General features: G+C 41.7%; 2 protein-coding genes across 2 annotated transcripts; one reads left to right on the top strand and one right to left on the bottom strand.

Annotated features, from left to right (window-relative positions):
* Positions 1 to 689: 689 nt before the first annotated feature.
* On the bottom strand, positions 690 to 7,221 carry memo1 (mediator of cell motility 1). The gene is made up of 9 exons (XM_070978004.1): positions 6,703 to 7,221; positions 5,256 to 5,337; positions 5,087 to 5,155; positions 4,805 to 4,917; positions 4,142 to 4,253; positions 3,215 to 3,357; positions 3,017 to 3,093; positions 2,520 to 2,624; positions 690 to 1,567 (listed from the first exon to the last, which is right to left on the bottom strand). Exons 1-9 carry the CDS (start codon positions 6,761 to 6,763, stop codon positions 1,436 to 1,438), a joined length of 894 nt encoding a protein of 297 aa, XP_070834105.1. The 5' UTR covers positions 6,764 to 7,221; the 3' UTR covers positions 690 to 1,435.
* A 1,358-nt stretch (positions 7,222 to 8,579) lies between these two features.
* Positions 8,580 to 12,488, top strand: LOC139341572 (spastin-like). Its single transcript, XM_070978130.1, has 16 exons — positions 8,580 to 8,948; positions 9,037 to 9,120; positions 9,203 to 9,286; positions 9,388 to 9,551; positions 9,660 to 9,793; positions 9,884 to 9,977; positions 10,066 to 10,140; positions 10,263 to 10,334; positions 10,429 to 10,504; positions 10,597 to 10,688; positions 10,830 to 10,909; positions 11,001 to 11,043; positions 11,155 to 11,234; positions 11,319 to 11,389; positions 11,491 to 11,531; positions 11,640 to 12,488. Exons 1-16 carry the CDS (start codon positions 8,831 to 8,833, stop codon positions 11,760 to 11,762), a joined length of 1,431 nt encoding a protein of 476 aa, XP_070834231.1. The 5' UTR covers positions 8,580 to 8,830; the 3' UTR covers positions 11,763 to 12,488.
* The last annotated feature ends 7,746 nt before the right edge of the window (positions 12,489 to 20,234 follow it).

Genomic DNA, 20,234 nt, shown 5'->3' with positions numbered 1-20,234 from the left:
CATGGTTAGATTCTTAAAACCTTTTAGCAAAGCATTATGACTTTGTGCTGATATTAAAACTCAGGCCATCCATTTCTCGTTTTAGCTACTGCCTCAGGAGTGACTGTGAACTGATTCTCATACACTGAGGCGCAAACCTTTGAATTAGGATGAGGACTTCAATCTTACCAATAAGGTTTGGCGTTCTTAAATCAAAAACGGAAGTTACTACAAAGGGAACAGATACAATAACAGTCCCTGCGATTTAACTGGACCACCTAGAACAAAACAGAGGCTTTGCTGCTCTGACAGAACTGAATACATAACAAAAGGCATTTTCTGCAACTCTGGCAAATAAAAGAAATCTCCACTCGGTTTTCTGACAGTTCAATTCAATAACTACAGATTGAAGATGGCAGTGTAAACAAAGACTAGAGGTGTCAGTGGTGGGAACAATTTCAACAATATCCAGCTTTGATTACATCTCTGTAGAAGTCGTCTGGCCCTTGCAAAAACATATGTATAATGCTACAATAATATCACTGGGATCTGGGAGCAGTGTTGCACACACTAATTTACTGGGCGAACCGTGTTGATGGGCTTAGAGCTTAACTGACAACACTGCGTTTGTTCAACTCTACACACCATTTGAGTAAATATCATCACGTCTAATAAAACAACTAAAAAAGGGAGAAATAAAAGGAATAAAATGTGGATAAAAGATAATATTTAATAAACTCAGAGTAATAAAGTTTTTGGTTTTGTACAGTTGGGGGGTTAGTGAACTTTGTTGGGTGCAGCCCTTTGTTAGCAACTACAACATATGTTGAGCGATGGTAGTAATTACCTATGACACTTCCCCAAGTGTAAGTCGCGTGTCGCTTGAAGCAGTCAGTCAAAACACTCATTTCATTTTCATCTGGCAAAGTTTCAGTATTCTCCGTTAAGATCTGCAGTTTTATTTTCATTCCTTTTCTGAGGCAAATTACATGAGCACAGATCGCCAAGAGTCCAAATGTAACGATTGCATTATTACAACTCAAATCCATCGGTTTGTCAGGGGGGAAAAAAAGGGACTGAGAGGACAGCTACAGTCCTTGCAAAAGTCTAAATAAGTCTCCCGAGAGTTACTCCAAGCCAAACTAATACGCACTCTTCCCACCTATCTCCTCTAACCATGTGCTCCTACATAATCTCAAAACTGCACTTCAAACAAATTGTTTCAACCAAAAGCTCTGAGACACACTTCAAACTGAGGGTGGAGAAAGGCGGAGGAGAGCTGAGAGAGAGAGAGACAGAGAGAGAAGACTGTATTGGCTTCGAGTGTCTAGGTCCTTCCTGCAAATAGTGGGCGTAACTGGAGGTGGGGTGAGAGGGAGGGTGTCTCGGTTGGGTTATGGCGATAGATAGTAAGGGCAGGGTGACGGCGCTGCAGTGGCCCCTGCGAAAGTCGACCTCAATGAACGATGAGCGCCCCGGCAGCGTAACTCACGGAGCTGTCCTGCCAGTTCCTGCACTCACTGGACTGGGCGTAGTTCAGGAAAGAGAAGTTCATTTCTAAACCAGACTTCCTCAGCTCCGCCACAGCCTGCAAAACAGTGACATCAGTAGCATCCAATTAGTTACTGATGCACACAGCGTGCAGCATGCCACACACACACACACACACACACACACACACACACACACACACACACACACACACACACACACACACACAGATATCTCCACATGTTCAAGCGGTGTGCATGAGGCTGCTGTAAGAGCGATACTTCATATGTAACAAGACTGAAAACACAAGCACGGGAGCATAAGCGACGGATAAAACAGTGTGTTTATCTACTCTCATGCATGCTACAGTCAATTCACATGTTTGGCTAAATGGCTTCCTTCCAACAGTATTAAGTGTGACTTGCAATGCCAAGAAGTATGTTTTTCACAAACTACATTAGTCTGTCAGAGATTGTATCTGACCTTTACTCCTTGTCACATTTGAATCGGTGGAGCTAACTATCTGCACACTGCAGTCCAAGAACAATCCTGTGTCTTTTTTCATGTATCCTATAGGGATAATTAACTTCTATGGATGCTGACTTTTTACCCGGGACATGTAGCTTAGCCTCAGTCTTTCAGCATGATGTAGTGTATGTAGACAACAACTGCATATTTAGGTTAGGATCTTCTTTAAAACAAGTCAGCTGGAATCATAAAATCTGGCAACATAAGATCAAGATGATCATTTCTAAATGAACAGCTATTAGCTAGAAACAAGAAGCTCCTTTGGTTGGTCTGAAATCAAGGACCCGCCGTGTCAAAAATTACAAAGAATTTTGGGTGGTGCCACAGCTATCACGATAAACTGCATGTGCGAGAACAGACGGCTTGATGTAAAGGCACTGCAACTGCGGAGGGGGGTGGGACTGCACTGCCTGCAAGGTGAGCTGGCAGAGAAGCAAAAAGTCAATAGAACACCTTTTAACATGCCTACACAATGTTAAACACCAATACACCTGGTGAGGCTCTTCTTCTGTGGTACTTACATTTAGCAGCACTCCAATCGGGTGGCGCCCACAGATGGTGTTGCGGTACTTCTTCAAGTAGTTGGTGAAAGACATGGGATCAAGCTGTTCTATAATGCCCATCCCCTTCACGAGCAGAGACACAAAGGTTACACAACTTTAATGCAAAGCACAGACTATCGGTTTTTATAGATAACGTCGTTCTTTAGAGAAATCCATTTCTCCAGAAACTCCATTTTTGACCTGCTACAGCTTCATCCTCTCTGCCCCTCTATATTTTAACTTTGTGAATTTTTAGCTGGCACATTAAAGTAAATAGTCACATTAAGAGCACATGAGGTATTCAAAATGCATTATCTAAGTATCATGGGTCTGGCTCATTGTGGCATGAGTGCAAATTTTATATGTGCTTCATTACCATAACAGCTGTGCATGTGGCTGTGGATGATCAAAAACAGTTCTTTAAATTTTAACCCACAGCTGATCTCATATTTGGATCAAACATATCTTGTGCTTACCATTTTATCAAGATGCTCAATAGACCTGTAGATCTCCCCTTGAGATTCATCATAGTATGTGTAGCGGAACCGCTGACCTTCAAAAGAGAAACAGATATCACAGCTATGACCATTTAAGCCGAATTGATCACAATATTATATACACTGTACTTTTAATGGCAGAAGAATCTCACACACTCAGTATTAGTCTGTACCTACCCCAGTGGCAGAAGTCGGAGGAGATAATGAAAAGGTTGGAGGGGTCTGCCAGGTACTTGCTGAGCAGCTTCCCATATTCCTGTTCCTTAGACTCGCTCAGGGCACCCACAAGCACAGGGACGATGCTAAACTCGTCTTTGTGGCTGCAACATCAGATTATTGAATTAATGTCAGTGTAATAATTGCGCCTCACAGTCATAACTCAGTACAATGGGCACAGATGGAAATAAAGTCAGCACTAATTCATTTTTAACAGCACATCCATCAGTGAGAATGGGAACTTTAACCTCTGGTCTACTGCATGATCAGCTGACACTGGTGCACCTTTATACACGTTGTGCAACACCCAGGTCACTGTTTCTTGTCAGTCAACACCAAAGGTTTTGGTTAATCTTGTCTGAATGATTACACACTGAGCTAATGTGCTTGGTTCCCTTCACACTACCTGATCACTGTTTTCCTGAACCAAGAAAATGCCTTTGGCTCCTGCCAACCCAACAGAAGGCTATATCAATTATGCATATCACACTTTGCATGTGTCGCTGAACTAATGTGATTTCAGTTTATAGTATGTACAGAAGTAAAAGAGGTCTTCTATTGCCTTCTTGTCAAGGCTTTGGTGCTGTGTGGAATTTTTGACCTTTGTTTTTGATTAGCAGGTCCCTGTTTTGTTTATGATGTGCGAGCACATGTGACGCATATTCCTGCCAATGGTATCACGCTATTCCAATGATCTACAGGTGGTGATGACATGCGAAAAACTGCAGACTGCAAGCAAAACACATGAATACAAAGATAACTTTTAGTTTCAGAATAAAGCTTCACAGGGCACTTTTAAGAAAATTCATCATTCTGTGAGAACGCTCCCTCTGAAAGGGTGTAGTGTCAATGCTCTAGTTCAACGAGTGCCACTCCAATGTGCATTACCTCTCCATGGCTTTAGCAGTGTAAGGCAAGTGCATTTCAATACTGTGCTCATCTTCATCTGTCTGCAGACTCATCCGCTCAAACAACCCAGTTTTCCAGAGGTCAGCATAAACTGTAAAAGAGAGGTGAGTTTCACTTTAACTTCAGCATGTTATCACGACCATGTCTACTGATTATGTCATTTTTGGAGCAGCACATTCATCTGAACTGGGAATCCTGATAAGTGTCTCGTTGAGCAAAACCTTATAATTGAGAAAGTCTTTACGTTAAGAGTCAGGGAACTGTCTGGTCCCTGGAGGATGATTAAAACTGTATCGCCTCCCAAGACAGCTTGAGGTCTGCATGTTGGAGCTCTGGTCAGGCCAGACTATAATAATCCCAATCAAGAAGGGTTAAACTTAGCTCTTTTTCCACCTTTTTAGGTGCAATGATCCAGATATGCCTGAAAAAATGTGTCTCATTTGGTTTTTGGCATATTTGCAATGCAAACTGTAGTTCTGTTAATCCCTCACATGCGCCCTAAAATACCCTCCTAAATAATTAACCAGTTAGCCTATGTTAACATATGAGATTGAGTAATAAATACACACACACACACACACACACACACACACACACAAAACAGAAAGAAACAGCAACATCATGAGTGAAAACAGTGAATACCCTTCTGGTCGATTCTCAGGTCATAGAGAGGTGTTCTATAGATTTCTGCAGGTGACAGGGCACAGCGGGAGAGGGGCACATGGTGTGAAGGTCCCAGGATGAACACCCTACGACTGAAGGGCAACAGAACATTATCTCACTTACTCTGTTAACAAAAGGCCCACCGCCAGCGCTAGACTCTACTATCTTAACTAACATCTGTTCATGTGGGGGGGAAATGAAGATAAGAAACAGTCATAAAAAACATTTTCTTGAACAGGGATAGAAAACTGAATGACTTACGTAACAGAAGGATCAACCTGCTTGTAGGCATGTGCTGCACAAGCACCACAGTAGGTATAGCCAGCATGCCTGCAAACAAGAACATGTCGAATTAGAACGAGATGGCATCACTGATGCCTTTTGACATGTTCAGATTGTATCTTCCTTCCATTTGTCACCGTGTGCTTACGGCGCTATGATGGCTCGGGCAGGTCTGATCGTGGACTGTGCTTTGGACAGCCAGTCTTCTAGTTGTGCATTCAGCTGGGATCCTGAAAAGGTAGAATTATAAAAACATGTTTCAAAAATTATCCTTTTGCAGATCACACAAACATTGTGTTGGGTCTGATAGACAGAGCAAAGCTACAAGCATTGATCAGTAAGGCTGTAACAGTCCCCAAGGTGTGACATCCACATTCCTCATCGGTATAGTTATGTACATTTTGGGTGAGAAATGGAGATAAACTAGAATGAGCTTTAACATATCCACCACCTATTCTATACAAATAATAACCCACCTCTGATGACACCCAATAAAGTTCTTCCTAATCTACCTAGATGTACCTTCTGGGTAAAACACTCAACTTTTCACTGTCAATCTAGATCGGATGATCGGTGTTCTGGTCCAGGTTAATATAAACTCAGTTTCAAACTAGCTGACTGTGGTTGATGATCATGGAAAACACTGCTTGTATTAATGTGCAATTGATCAGTATTAGTCTTTATGAGTGTCCAGAGCTGCTAACATTATGTCAACGTCAATCAATCATAGCTTAACGATCACATCATTAATTGTGCTGGAAAACCAAACATCTGGTATAATTAGTTTAATAAAACGAACACTGGGCAGATTAACAGAAGATCAGCCTCTATATGTAGTTTATGGAAATATAGTGCATATAGTGTCTAACCACTGTATATGTTCGGTGGAAAGAGGTTATTGCTAACAATGCAGTAAGGCCCGAATAAAAGGGATTAATAACAAGAAACTGGCGACTAGCTACTGAAATGGGGGAAGGGGTGCAACATGAACCTTCAATTTTCTGCCCTGCCCTACCCAGAGTAGTCCTTTGTTTCATGGCAAGTTATTTCTGCACTCAACAACGAGTCAGAGTCAGAGACTAAAAAGACAACGAAAATACGAGCAATTTGAAGTTACAATAGTTGCTAGTAGGCTGTTTTAAGAAATGTCCAGTCCTGCAACATAGCAGGTAGGCCAGGAAGTTCTGCAATATTAGCTAAATTAGCGATTGTTAAACTGATAGCTTGTCAAAAAATGATGAGCGGCAGATGCTAGTTTGTCCTGAATCATTTCCATCGACCATGCGAGAAGGAAGTGCTGATTATGCTCAAACCAGCCATGCACCAAATGGGATAACGGAGATTAGGGGGTCAATAAAAGCTAAATGTTAGCGTCTGTTAGCAGACTTTTCGTCAAATGGATTAGCGTTATAACCCTAATGTTAGCTATCACCGTCTGCTGACTTCGACAGTTTTCTCTCAAGAGAATGAAGGTTATACAAAATAAAAAGCCAACAAAACCAATAGTATATACTGTCATGAGGAAAAAACAAAACAAAAAAACAACCAGCTAGCATGCAGCCGGCTATCGCGGACGGTGCTCTGTTGACAGTTACCCGAAGCAGAGTACCAGCTCCCGGCGTGACTTGCTTCTCTGCACACCACTCGGTTCGACATCTTGGTTCCCAAGCCGCCTATCTTGGTTTACTTAGCTCTTGTCAGGCGAAAAAAGTAAATTTACAAAAGCCGGTGTCCGCCAACCCAGAGGAGAAACAACGCCTGCTAGCTACCTTTCTCGGAAAGACAAAGGGCAGTTCGACTGGAGACAGCTGAGCTAGCTGGCTAGCAATCTCAGTGTGCCGTCAGCTGGACGCTGTGCTGTTACCGGTTAATAAGTTAGCCGGAAACAGCAGCTAACGTCAGTTTGTTAGACAGTCTGGCAATATTGTCATGCAAATTAGGAAAGGCACAAAATACAAAATCTTTGTAATGTGCTAATGTTAAACAGACACAAATGCAATAACGAGCCCAGGGGCTGTCATAGACCCAGTCAGGCTCGGAGGATTACAGGGTTGTCTGCCGAGCCAGGTAAGGAGCGTAGCTGAAATGGTTATCGCAGTGACGTTAAGCGTTGTGATTGGTTGCTTGATTAGCCAACATAAAGTGATTCGTGGAAAAATCCAGGAGGCGTAGCCGTTACTAAAATGATTGTTTGATTATGAAATTGCACTGCCCGTCAGGTGAGCGGGGACAGTGTGAAAACGGTAGCAGGACTGTCATCAGGATGTAAACCAAAATTCTTCTGTTTGCTCGTCTTACAAGAGAAAAGTGGTGTTTACTATTACCTTAAAAGAATAAGAAAATAATGAAATATTGAATTGACAGACACTCCAGTGTTTTACTCACATACCTTAGAAACTAAGTCTCTCTCTAGCTGTCATTATCACAAATAAAACAGAAATGGAAAAAATCTTTAAAAAAGCAAAAGAAAATAGTTGATTATGTATTTTTACTTTTTCTAATCATGAGTATTTCTTGTGCATTTGTTATTATTACTTTTTATATCTAGTTATGTGTGTGGCTGTATATACAGTTGTACTATATTTGTATGTATGTTTGAATGAATGTACATTGCATTATCCATGGAAGATAAACAGTTCTAACACCTCTTGCACAGATAGAATTAAGTAAAAGATGATAATACAAATTTTGCATTCTCAATAAAAGTACACAGTTTTGGCCAATGCTATTCCACAGCATGCCATAGGATATACCATGCCAAAACATGCCTTGGGGCCTGTTCTTCAACACCACACTGACATTTACACCTAAGGCTTTCCAGAAAAAAGTTGCTGCCAAGCCCTGAAACTAAAACCATGTTTCCCAGTAGTGACATTTTAAGTAGAGCACACACTCTGCAGTTCTTTTCAGTGCTCAACCAACTGAATGTCAGTGCTGGAGACATGCACTTAGATCCAAATAATGTGGCCAGCTCTGTTTTTTGTGAATGTACGTCAAGTATTTTAATACCCACAGAAGGGACATACATATACAATGAAATAGAGCATGGTGGCTAGTCGTTTACTGTTGTTTTTATGTATGAATGCTAAACTAGAATTAATCTCAGGAATGTTTTGAGCATGTAGTCTGTGGAGCAGCAATGAAAGGAAACTGTGCAGTGTGTACTTTGTTCTTAAATTTTTACTGCTGATCCACATGGCTGACTGTGCTGATGATTGTGCCTATAAGAGCACATTTACTACATAACACATTCTTTTTCTCTTTTTTTGTAGTTGTTTGATTTTTTATTTTTTTTGTGTGTGTGTGTGCAGGAAAAGTCGAAAATTAGGTTTCCAGTGGCTTTATAAATTATGAAAATTTGCATTAAGTCACTTTAATTCTGAAAATCCAACCGGAAGTTTTTATCCCTTTTATCCTGAAAATCCAACCGGAAAATTTCATTTTGATTTGATGTGTTTTGGTCAGCGGAAATGGAGGGTGGAGAGGGGACTGCTATGTGCTGCACACACGGAAAAGCGGAAGTTATCGGTGAGGATGTTTGTGTAGTGATGAGGCACCGGAATCACGGTAACGTATGTAACGAGAAGGTTATTTTATAGACCCCAGACTCCGGATTGAGCCGATTATAGATGTAATTTAAAGGCTACGTTTTTCCACGCCCTCAGCACTAAGTGGCTAACTCTGAATTACAACTGGGAAGAAGGAGGCAGTAACGTGACAGTAATGTGGGCCAAAATGAACGCAGGTCCAAGTAAAGACAGCGGTGAAGTTATTAGAAACTACCATAAGCAGGCGTTTGAGTATATATCGAAGGCATTAAAGATCGACGAAGATGATACAGGTTTGTTTATTGTGTTTGGGAGTTAATGGCTGATGTGTTGTGGCGTGTGACAGCTCGCAATGAACAGCCTTCCTCTCTGTGATGGCAGGGGAAAAGGAGCAGGCTGTGCAGTGGTACAAGAAAGGCATCGCAGAGCTTGAAAGGGGGATTGCGGTAGAGCTCACGGCAGAAGGTAACATGCTACCAAACACCCGGATGTACGTGATGTGCACTTCTGACTTGCTTTAACCCCATAATCTGTGTTTTGTCCGCAGGAGAGCAATATGACCGAGCAAAGAGACTTCAAGATAAGATGATCTGCAATCTCACCATGGCCAAAGATAGACTTGCCCTTTTAGGTAAGTGGCAACTCGGTTTGGCATCTGGCATCCTAAAGTTTAGACAAACAGTGTTGTTATCTAAGCTGATGCTGAACATCAATACTGCTCTTGTTTCTCAGAGGCAACACTGGCGTCTAAAAGGAGTAGTGATCCCCAGACCTCAAATCATGTTCTTCCACAAGCGAAGCCAGCGCCTAAAAGCCAGGCTGCAGTGCGAGGCGTGTCCACAAACATCAGGCCTTCTTCTGCGGGCAGACCCCCATCTCGACCCGCTGATCCAAAGGTGATTTTTAGTTTTGATAGCATTTAGCTGTGCAGTTGTTTGCTTTGTCAAGATGTCTGATTCTGTATAAATGTGTAATGCTGTCCTGATACTTTTGCCCCTGCTAAGGTGACCCCACGGATGGGAAAAGCTCAGAATGGCAAACCGGCAGCTGCGAAACAGCCCCAAAAGAGGAATATGAAAAACTTCAAGAATGTGGACAGCAAACTGGCCAACTTGATCATGAATGAAATTGTTGACAGGTATTTAGAAGCAACACCATTATAACAGCTGTAAATGTCAGTCAAAAACACCTACACTGCAGCTAAAGTAACTTCCTGTGCTCACTGCAGTGGAACGTCTGTATCTTTTGAAGACGTCGCGGGACAGGAACTGGCCAAGCAAGCACTCCAGGAGATCGTCATCCTCCCGGCCTTAAGACCAGAGGTGATCACAGAGAAACAGTTTGTCTCTACTCACTAGTATTCTGCGTTTTCAGATTTCCGTTGAATGCTTTTTCATATTTTTCTGTCAGCTCTTCACTGGTCTGAGAGCTCCAGCGCGTGGCTTGCTTTTATTTGGCCCTCCTGGAAATGGGAAAACCATGCTGGTAAGTTGAGGATTCAGCCAACCAGTTCTGTCAGATCAATCTGAGCTTGATGATTCGCATATAGCTGTTAGTCCCGCTGCAGTATTATCGACTGAATCTCAGCTTTTACTTCCTCTCTCAAGGCCAAAGCAGTCGCAGCCGAGTCAAACGCTACATTCTTTAACATCAGCGCTGCCAGTTTGACCTCTAAATATGTAAGACAACACTTTTGGTGCTCTTTGTTCTGGAGTAGCTGTAAATTTAGTGTGGATTTTACTTATTTAACTTATCCTGTCCTCACCATCGCAGGTGGGAGAGGGCGAGAAGCTTGTACGAGCACTGTTTGCAGTTGCCAGAGAATTACAGCCCTCTGTCATCTTTATCGGTTTGTAGCACTCGATTTATGGACCGAATGTGTCTCAAAAAAATAGTTTTTGCCTCCTAGATTTCCTCATTTTGGTTTTATTTCCTGTTCAGATGAAGTTGACAGCTTGCTCTGTGAAAGGAGGGAGGGAGAACACGATGCCTCTCGTCGATTAAAAACCGAGTTCCTCATTGAGTTTGATGGGGTAAGAGCAGCAGCAGCAGCAGCAGCAGCTGTCGCCCGACAGCCTCTGAAATTTGACCATGAAGCCGCTTCAGAGGGTTGAAGTCACTGTTATCTCGGAGAGCACGGGTGTCATTTTCACAACAACACTCCTGTGTTTCAGGTGCAGTCAGGAGGGGATGACAGGGTGCTTGTAATGGGAGCGACCAACAGGCCTCAGGAGCTCGATGAAGCAGTGCTGAGGTAGATGATGCAACTCCACATGCTGCACAGTGATGACTTATTTCTCTTTGTACAAGCTCACTACAGATTTTCTCTTTCGTAAATCTCACAGGCGCTTTGCAAAGAGGGTTTATGTGGCTTTGCCAGATGCAGAGGTATTTACTGTGGAACCATTGTCACAGTACTGTGATCAGTGATCTTATTTAGCTTTGAAATGTGAATGGCTCAGCATTTTTTTTACGTTTAAATAACTCTCGTCCCTCCAGACAAGATTCACGCTGCTGAAAAATCTCCTGGGAAAGCAAGGGAACCCACTGAGCAAAAATGAGCTGTCCTCTCTTGCAAAGTAGGTTTCCTATTTACCTGCCACACCTTTGGGGCATTGGTCTTGTATTTACTTGCACTGATTTGTGGATTTGCAACTTGACAGAGCGACTGCAGGATACTCAGGAAGTGATCTCACGTCGCTGGCCAAAGATGCTGCACTCGGGCCGATTCGAGGTAGACGTCTTCCTCACATTATTGTATGGTTTGTGTATATTCTAGCCAACATATTGAGGTAAGTCAGCTTCTTTTTCATGTGAAAATCCTCTCTCACACAGAGTTGGGACCAGACCAAGTCCGAAGCATGGCTGCGAGCGAGGTAATGCCGTTAAAGTACTCCTAACGCTACATATATTTCCTTTACGCCTATGTAACTGTCATCATGTAACAGTATTTATCTGTGTATTTCTACTCTTTTTGTTCACAGATGCGTAACATTAAGATGAAAGACTTTGAGGATTCCCTGAAGCGCGTTAAGCCCAGTGTTAGCCCAGCCACTCTTAATATGTACACCAAATGGAACAAAGATTTTGGTGACACAACCGCTTGAAGAACTCCATAGTTCATTTTCACTTGTTTGGAAAAAAAAAAAAGACGTGAAAATGCAAAAAAAAAACAAAAAACGTTGATTCATCTGTTTTAATCTACGGGTACGAGATGTCAATAACAAATGTGCTTAAAAACCTGGAACACCTCATAGGTTGATAAAGCAATAATATATAGCAATACGTTTGGAAACATTGCTGCATTTCCTGTTTTATGGGAAAGCTTTGCTAGACAGATTTTCTGAACTACATTTTGACTCTTCTAAAACACTGTTGCTACTTGAAATTTCGCTATTTATTCTTAAGAATGTCCTGCAAAATAACAAGTGATCTCCCTCTTGCCTCAAGGGGGCATCAAGTTTCTACAAATCCTGACATCACGTCACTGATTTCCATTGTTTTGCACATCTTTGAGTTCCCTGATGTATTGACATGTTGATGGTATTGATCACCAAGTGCTGTACTTGTACACATGTCAGAGTGATGATAATCGGGAGAAGATTGGGTTCTTTTGTATTATAAGTTTATTTTTTGTCCATTTGTTGCTGTAGTTTGTAGATACTAATACTTTTGTTGTAAATGACAGTTGGAGACCTCATGAATTGCCACGTAGGCCAACTCCTTTTCTTTTTTTGTCATGACATTTAGTTAAGTCTTTCATTGAGCAGAATAGCAATAATAATGGCTTCCCACTCTCCTCATACAGCAATAAATTTGTATATTAAGATGTCTCCATCTTTATTTTTTCCTTTTCTTTTAAATCAGGTAGAGTATCATGCACGGATGGGTGCTTGACTTCACTTTTAAAAGCATCCACCAACTAAGCAAGTTTCACATTAATGTACAATATACATAAATCGTTTGTACTCTTTCAACACATCCTTTCAGCAGATTGGGGTTTTCTGTTAAATCTAACAGGCGACCCTAAGCTCTACAAACAATCATTAAATCTTGTTTGTGTCATCTTCCCAAGTGGACTAAACCTTCATCAGATGTTCAAGTGTTAATATTATTGGTTAGCGTTGCAGGAGTTGAGGTGTCCCCCAAAAGGAACAATGTTCTGGAGGCATATTAAAAGATTTTTGTGACCTATGCATGAGATTTTGATCTGGGACAGACCTCAGTGTTGCACATCGATAGGTAGATGGTGCTGCTGTTCTGTTTTCACCTGTCACACAGCTTCCTTCTGTGGCCCAAACTGCATCTAGAATGAGCCAATATTTAGCCTGCAACCAGAGAAGTGTGGAATGCAGTAAATTACTATTAATGAAAATAAAGCCTGCGTTCAGCTGTGGTGACAGTGTGAGTGATAGACTGGATTAAGTTGGCAGTTTTGGGTATGTCTGATGGATGTCGAAGCGTCTGTAGGGATCATGCACATACATGTAGGTGCTTCAGTGAAAAGGTCACAGTGTTAATAAGAGAAATTACATTCTGCAGCTCTTTGGTCAAGACCCCACAACCAGCCACCATTTAATAAGAAGGCTGTAGACTCAGCTCAAACAGGGGTCACCAGCTGTAGGGGCATGGCTGGTTCAAGCTTAGTAAATGCTTGTGGTCAGCCTTTATTTCAGTGCACTCCAAACTCCTTCACTGAAAAATCTGAGTGAAACCCCACCGCTCCCCCAAAGGCCCTTCCTATGGTCAACCAGTGGTGTTGCCTGTGGTTTGTGTGGCCCGGCAGCTGCATCGTCTGTTCCTGCACATGTTTACAGACTCTGCAAATGAAAACATTTTCTGCAATTAATTATGGCTGTCCTCCTTCCTGCTTGAAGTTATCATGAAGAGAGCTCAGCATGCAAAACAGTCGCTCCCAGAGCTGTAACCACACCTAGGACTACTCTCTTTTCCTCAGGGGAGAGATGTTGGATGTGGAGTCTGTTTTTGAACTTGTCATGACTGAAGAGCTTCTTTCATGATGCCAGACAGGAATGGGGCATGTTTGAGGTTGGGGTTTAGTCATCACCTTTTTTCCGTGTATACCCTTCACTGAGAGCATCCCCCACACTAAACAGATGGTCTGTATGATGGACCAGTTGAAGACCATTTAGTCATGTTATCTTAACACCTTTCAACCTACATGTCTGTGTATAAAATAAATGCCTACAGGTGGTAGAATTAGCTAATTGCCTCATATCAACATTCTAACAAGCCATTACCTTTAAAATAACCTGTAATTACAGTAGAGAGCAATTATCATATGTACACAATGTGCTTTAAATTTTCAAGCTGACAGAAGACAGAACATTATTGAGGTGGTTTAAACTTCGTAGATGATTGACAGCTTCCCTTTTTGGTTGCGTGTCAGAGGCCTGCACCTCCACAGTGGCTCATTGATGCTTTGACTGCTACATCCACTCAAGGGAAAACAGAATAGGTGATCATTTGATACCTCCAGTGAAATAGCCCACCCTGTAGAGAGTAGAATAATAGTCAACACAGTGAGGACCTCAGAGTGATTGAGCAAACAGTGTGTGAGTGTTTATTCAAGTGGCCCATTATGAAAACAGTGTGTGGATGGGAGGTTTTTGTTATAGTGAGTGCAAGTGTTTCATTTGAAGGCTGCAGGGATTTGAGTTTGTGGAGGCATTAATTAAAATCCCGACATCATTTGTCCATTGTCCAGCCTTAGATTAGATATTATAAGACTGAAAGAAAAGGCGCACTGACCGTGTGCAGCACCATGTTGGAGAGTGGCTGAAAAGTAAATCGTTGATCTGATGGAAGGAGATTTCCTTCAAAATCTGAGATTTGGCTCTTTCATCACCCTCGGTTTAAAGATGTGTGAAGGGCTTACACAGTGGAAAGCCTTCAGGGCTGAGTGTGTCCACTTTCAGCACTGGCTGCTACTGTTCCACCAGCCTGCACACCCAATACATAACTTCATTTACCATGGGAGTGTTGTCTTTGTGTCTCAGGGGAGGCTACAAGCTGGGTCAAATCTTGCATCCAATGGCAGCGACTGTCTTTTATGAGCTAATTTATTTTTCTTGCTCAGTGTTTATTTATGGTCTGTGTATCAGTGGGTACGTGAGGGAGGAAAAAATGGGGTGTTGGTATATAAATGTGTAAATATATACATACGTGAACTTGAGCTTATTTATGCCAGACCTGCCTTAGCTCAGAGCAATAAGGGTAATTGGGCTATCGAGATCATGTGGAGTTTACTCTTTAAAGATGTTCAAAGGAATATTTTAACATTTTGGGAAATAAACTTATTCACTATCTTGCAGTTAGATGAGAACATTGATACTACTTTCTGTACAGTAAATATGCGAATACTAGCAGCCAGTTAGCTTAGCATAAAGACTGGAAACAGGGGGAAACTGCTGGCCTGGCAGTGTCCGAATGAAACAAAGTTGGCCTGGCAGCAACTCTCAAGATCACAAACTGACACATTAAATCTCACTTATTTAATCCATTTTAAAAAGAAGTTGAGGTTTTATAACTAGTTACTAGTTACCATCCAGCGGAGATGGTACTGAACCCCCTATAAAACCACAATGTGATGTTTTTATACTTCAGTTTTTGTGTTTCCACTCTTTATGCTAAGCTCAGATAAATGGCTAACCATACAGACAGGACAACGGCATTGATCTTCTCACCTAAATCTCAGCAAGAAATGTGAATAAGGGCATTTTCCTAAATATCAAACAATTTCCTTTAACTGTAAAATGTCTAAATCCAAAATTATAGATAACGTCATTATATTTGTTTACACATTAGCAAAATTTAATTACTTTTTAAGATTGTAGTCTTTTAGTAATAATTTAGAATTTAACTAGTGGTTTTTAACCAGGTGCTTTGAAATGATGGCCAGATGAGACATGTGTGAGCGTTGGGAATAGCTTCAGTACGGTAACATAAATAACAATTGTGAATTACCATCCACTGTCAGTTCAAAACAGAGAGTAGCTAACATGAGATGTATGCTTTTGGGTCATCAGGAACTATGAGGACATGTTTGCTTTGCTTCCTGGTTTGTTTTCATAGAAAGAATTTACAGTAACCACTTGACTGTATATCTGTTAAATTTCCGCTCTAGCAGAGTGACAGGTCTGTGGTAAGGTCAGTAATAGCTAGTCGTACAGCCTCACTATCTAATTTGGGAGGCCAGCACCTTTTTACGAGGTGTAGAGAAATAGCTTGTGGAAAAACAAACATTTTTCAAAATCTTGTATGTAGATGATTGATCAGCAGGAGGAGATTATTTTAAGCCACGGGGGATTTTAGGTAAGTGTTTTGGGGAAAAAAAACAATTACTCTTAGGGTGAATTTATCCATGTCGGCATGCCTTGGAGTGAACTAAGTTAAGGTCATGTATTTTCTCTAACTGCAGCCTGCAGCCACAAAGCTGTAAAAGGCCAAGGTAGATGGAGGGAAGCAAACGTCCTGCCTGCACATGACCTGCAAAGCCATTAATCTCAATAACCTCTGTGAGGCAATCATGAGGCAAACCCTTCCCTTTGACTTCACAGAACCTGTGCAGATGTATTAAACTTGACATCAGTCAGTGCAGCTTGTTAGCTCATCCCTAAAAAGGTCTTTTTCCAGTCTTCCATCCAGATGGCCCTCCAGACAAAACATCAAATAAAAGCTAAATAAGGCTCCATTCATCTTTTCAATGCAGGAGAATAGTGTGGACAAAGATCCTCCACAGACGATGCTCAGGACCTTACTGGCGTTGGACCGAGGAGGACATGTTGAGACGTGGATTTGACGCGGGGAGACGATGCTGAGAGGAACGGTGCACTGCGAAGGTGAGCTGCAGGCTGCCCCGCGGTGCATTCCTTCAGCTCATGTGCAGCCAAAACACTTGATGAAAAGTGAAAGTGCAGAGAGGACTGAGCATTTTCATGGGAATAATGCTTTGTCAGTCTGTCATTCTGCTTTTCCCACTCCCCTTGTCTTGCCCCTTTTATCTCTTTGTTGCCCTTCCCTCAGGTCATTCATGTGGGGACAGGAGTGATGGTTCAGCTCCACCTTTGACCCCAGTCAGGTTCATTGTGCAGCAATTAGACAACCAATTCATTCCCAGCTCACACTACATGGTCAATGTGAACCCTGCCCTCAGATTTCAGCATTAAAAACATTTGATATGTAAAGGAAGTTGATCTATTAATGATCACATTACTCCGTATCTCATGTTATACGATGGTAGTACAAGACTATAATCGCTCAGCAAACATCTTTAATTGATTTAGTGATGGTGAACTTCAGCTGCACTTTCAGTGAACTCACAGGGGACAGTGCTGAGAGTCCTGAATATCACCTTTTTTTTTTTTTTACAGCTACGTCCTGAGCTGATGTTGTGACATTGCTCACTTAAATGCTGCATTCAAAATCTCTCCCTTAATAGTGAGCTACATTTAGTGGCCTCCATTTTATTTAAGTGCCTGAATTTTGAGTGTGTAATTGTATCCCCTATGCAGGGACCTCAAAAATTCCACAATTGGACAAAATAAGCCATGTCCTTGGCATATAGGCCTATACTATTTTCAGCTAACAATCCCACAATGTAATGCACTATAATATATAGATGCGAAAATTACCATTGCATGACTCTACAGCTGTACGTGCTGAGGCAAAATGATGATGATAAGTGTTTGAAGTCTCAATTTAGTGCTCCCTATTGAGTGTTTTATTAGAGGGTAGTGAATAAGTGAACAAGGGGGTGATTTGGGACGCAGCCATAAACTACACTTAAACAAGAGTCTACAGCCATGCTAGCAGCTCTGTGAGGCTGCATTTTGGCACAGTGGTTCCTTAAGCTAAATGCTAACATGAGCATGCTTACATGTTCACAATGACAATGCTACCATGCTGGTTCTTAGCAGCTATTGTTAATTTAGTCTTCATTTAGTTTGTTAGCAAGCTAGCATTTGCTAATTAGCACTTAACACAGAGCACAGCTGAGGCTGATGGGAATGTCATTATCTTGAAAAGTCAGAGGATCAGCAAAGACACTGGAATTTATTCTGTAGGGGCCCTGAATGCCTTCATGGCAGTCTGTCCATTAGTTGTCAAGATATTTCACTCAGACCAAAAATGTAACCTCATGATGGTGCATGAGAAAAATCAGAGGATTACCAAAGTGAGTGAGATTCATCATCTGTGGACCATGAATGAGATGGACCAATTGACTTCACCATCCCCAGAGACTGCTGTTAGCCTGGCTTACAGCTAAATCTGATTACAGCAAATAGACTGAGTTGACTTAAAGAAGGACTATAAATCAGCAAATGAGTTCCTCCTGATAAAATAATGTCTTGCTCATGGCTTACAAAGTCTTTAAACTCAGGATCACACAGCTGCTCTTATCCAAACACCCCTTTGAATGTGGTGGAATAGGTATGTGCAAAGATTCAAGCAATTAAATGTTGGCCTTGTGAATCTGATTTGCTTTGGCAGGTATGGAGAGAGTTAAGCAAAACACACATTCCTGCCATGGCATTAGCAATAGAACCGAAAGGACTGAAGCAGTTTGCGGAGTCACAGGTTTGCAGATCTGAACATGTTGGCATTCACCCTGCGAGAATCCCTCAACCACTTGTATAAAACAAAGTCGAGTTATTTATAGATGCGAAATACGACGTGTAGACCTTACTCAAAGGTAATAAACATGAACAAAAGAACAGAAATGTCTCAATAGAAGCTCAAACTTTTTGCATTGTGCATTCCTTCATGATAGAAACCAGTCTTATTGTAATCACTGGTAGATGTCACGTGGACTTGTTCATCAAGATTCAAGTAGCATGCTGTGTTCTTAAGCATTTGATCACACATTCATGTCCATTTGTACAGGACATCAAAATCTGTCAAAGATGTCCTGCTGAAATGAGCCTACGGAGAGGTTTGGTTTTAGTGAGGATGTTTCAAAGCCAACTGCGTTGGCCACACGCCCAGGAACAGCCCCGGAGCTCTTTCATCTCTCTGGGTCCTACAGCATCTCACAGTGTCTCACAGCACCACTCACAATGCAACACACATCACACACTTTGTGGTATTTAGTAGATCTTTACTTTGTGGTACATTGTGTCTCTTTGTGGCACTGTGGGGTAAGTGATGTGATGAAGAAGAAGGTTCAAAATCCATGAGTTTTTCGTGCAAACATATTTATATTTCTGGCAACATTGGTGAGTGGAATAAAAAACTCTGTACTTTGTATTACCAGGAATGGCTGTCATGTAAAAGATCCCACTGCTGGATCACGCACTGTGTTTGAGCGTGGGCCTTGAAACTGCACTTGTTGTCTTGGAGCACTTGGTCAAGAAGCACAACTTGACCCCTGTCACGTGACCTGTAAAACAGAGGTCTGTTTATCCCAACATCAGATCATGAGGTGTCTGCTGGGGGAAGGGACGGGGACTGGGATCATTCTGAGAGGTTGTTTTGCAAATCTATCATCTTTCATGGTGACTCTGAAAAAACACACATGAGGACACATAAAACACAGACAGACAGCTTCAAGAAACAAACTCATCTTTACACATACATGTAGATTACATCCAATGAGGATAAATATATGAGGGCTGAGTCACAGGGAGAAGCTGCATCTGGCAACTACTTGTAAACTGACTTCGACTGATTCATGTTGCACAAGAAGAAAATCTGAGCTAATAAATGGCTACAGTGATTATTGGATGTTTGAGTTGGTGAATTTGACATATCATAGGTTTGCACTCAAGAGTTATAAACTTTAATGGGCACCACTGCAGCATCCTGTATAAATCACTGCATGCTGTAATTAGAATAAGTGTGGATTAACCTCTGCAATGTGCCCAGTAGTACTACTTAAGACTGGCATCATATTGCATAGCCATCCAAGCCTGGCAGCCACAGAGCATGTTAAATCTTGATTTGAATATTAACAAGCATGAAGGTGGGTGCATATGTGGGCTGTTTTCTTTTATTATAAGGATATTCAGAACACTGACAATATGAAAACATGAAAGGGGTCGCTCATAGTGATGAACCTACAGATAATTATTACCTCGATCTGCAGCTCCTCTTGCCTTTACAGACCTTTATCGCAAGTTTCATCTCACTGGTTGGCTGTGCAGACTGCAATCTCTCTGTTTTGGTTTACTCTCACAGCTCTTGTTTCACCATTTTTGGCTGCAACAGGCAGCTATTTTCAGCAAAAGACCTCAAAAATCACGGTACACTACCTGCTCAGCAACAAAGGGCAAACAGACACAGTTAGGGACTAACTGAGCTGCTTAAGAACCAGATATTTCCTCAGGAGTTGGTTGAGACCTAAAATAGAGCTAAAAGAATAAATATTGGACTTAAATTCATAAGGTGGATAGAAACACTGGACCAAATGAATGCTAATGTTGCTCTGTAACTGTCCCCAAATGGTCAAAAAATCAATTTTTGTAGGTTTAAGAAACTGCTGCAGCTTAACTTCAACTTCCAAAACCAGGGGTGCCCAAACTTTTTCCCTTGGAGGTCCAAAACTGGAACTTAATGGT

Source organism: Chaetodon trifascialis, chromosome 13 (genome assembly GCF_039877785.1).
Source record: "Chaetodon trifascialis isolate fChaTrf1 chromosome 13, fChaTrf1.hap1, whole genome shotgun sequence".
Taxonomy (NCBI): domain Eukaryota; kingdom Metazoa; phylum Chordata; class Actinopteri; order Chaetodontiformes; family Chaetodontidae; genus Chaetodon; species Chaetodon trifascialis.
Note: the sequence above shows the minus strand (reverse complement) of the source record. Positions and strands in the feature narration are given on the sequence as shown.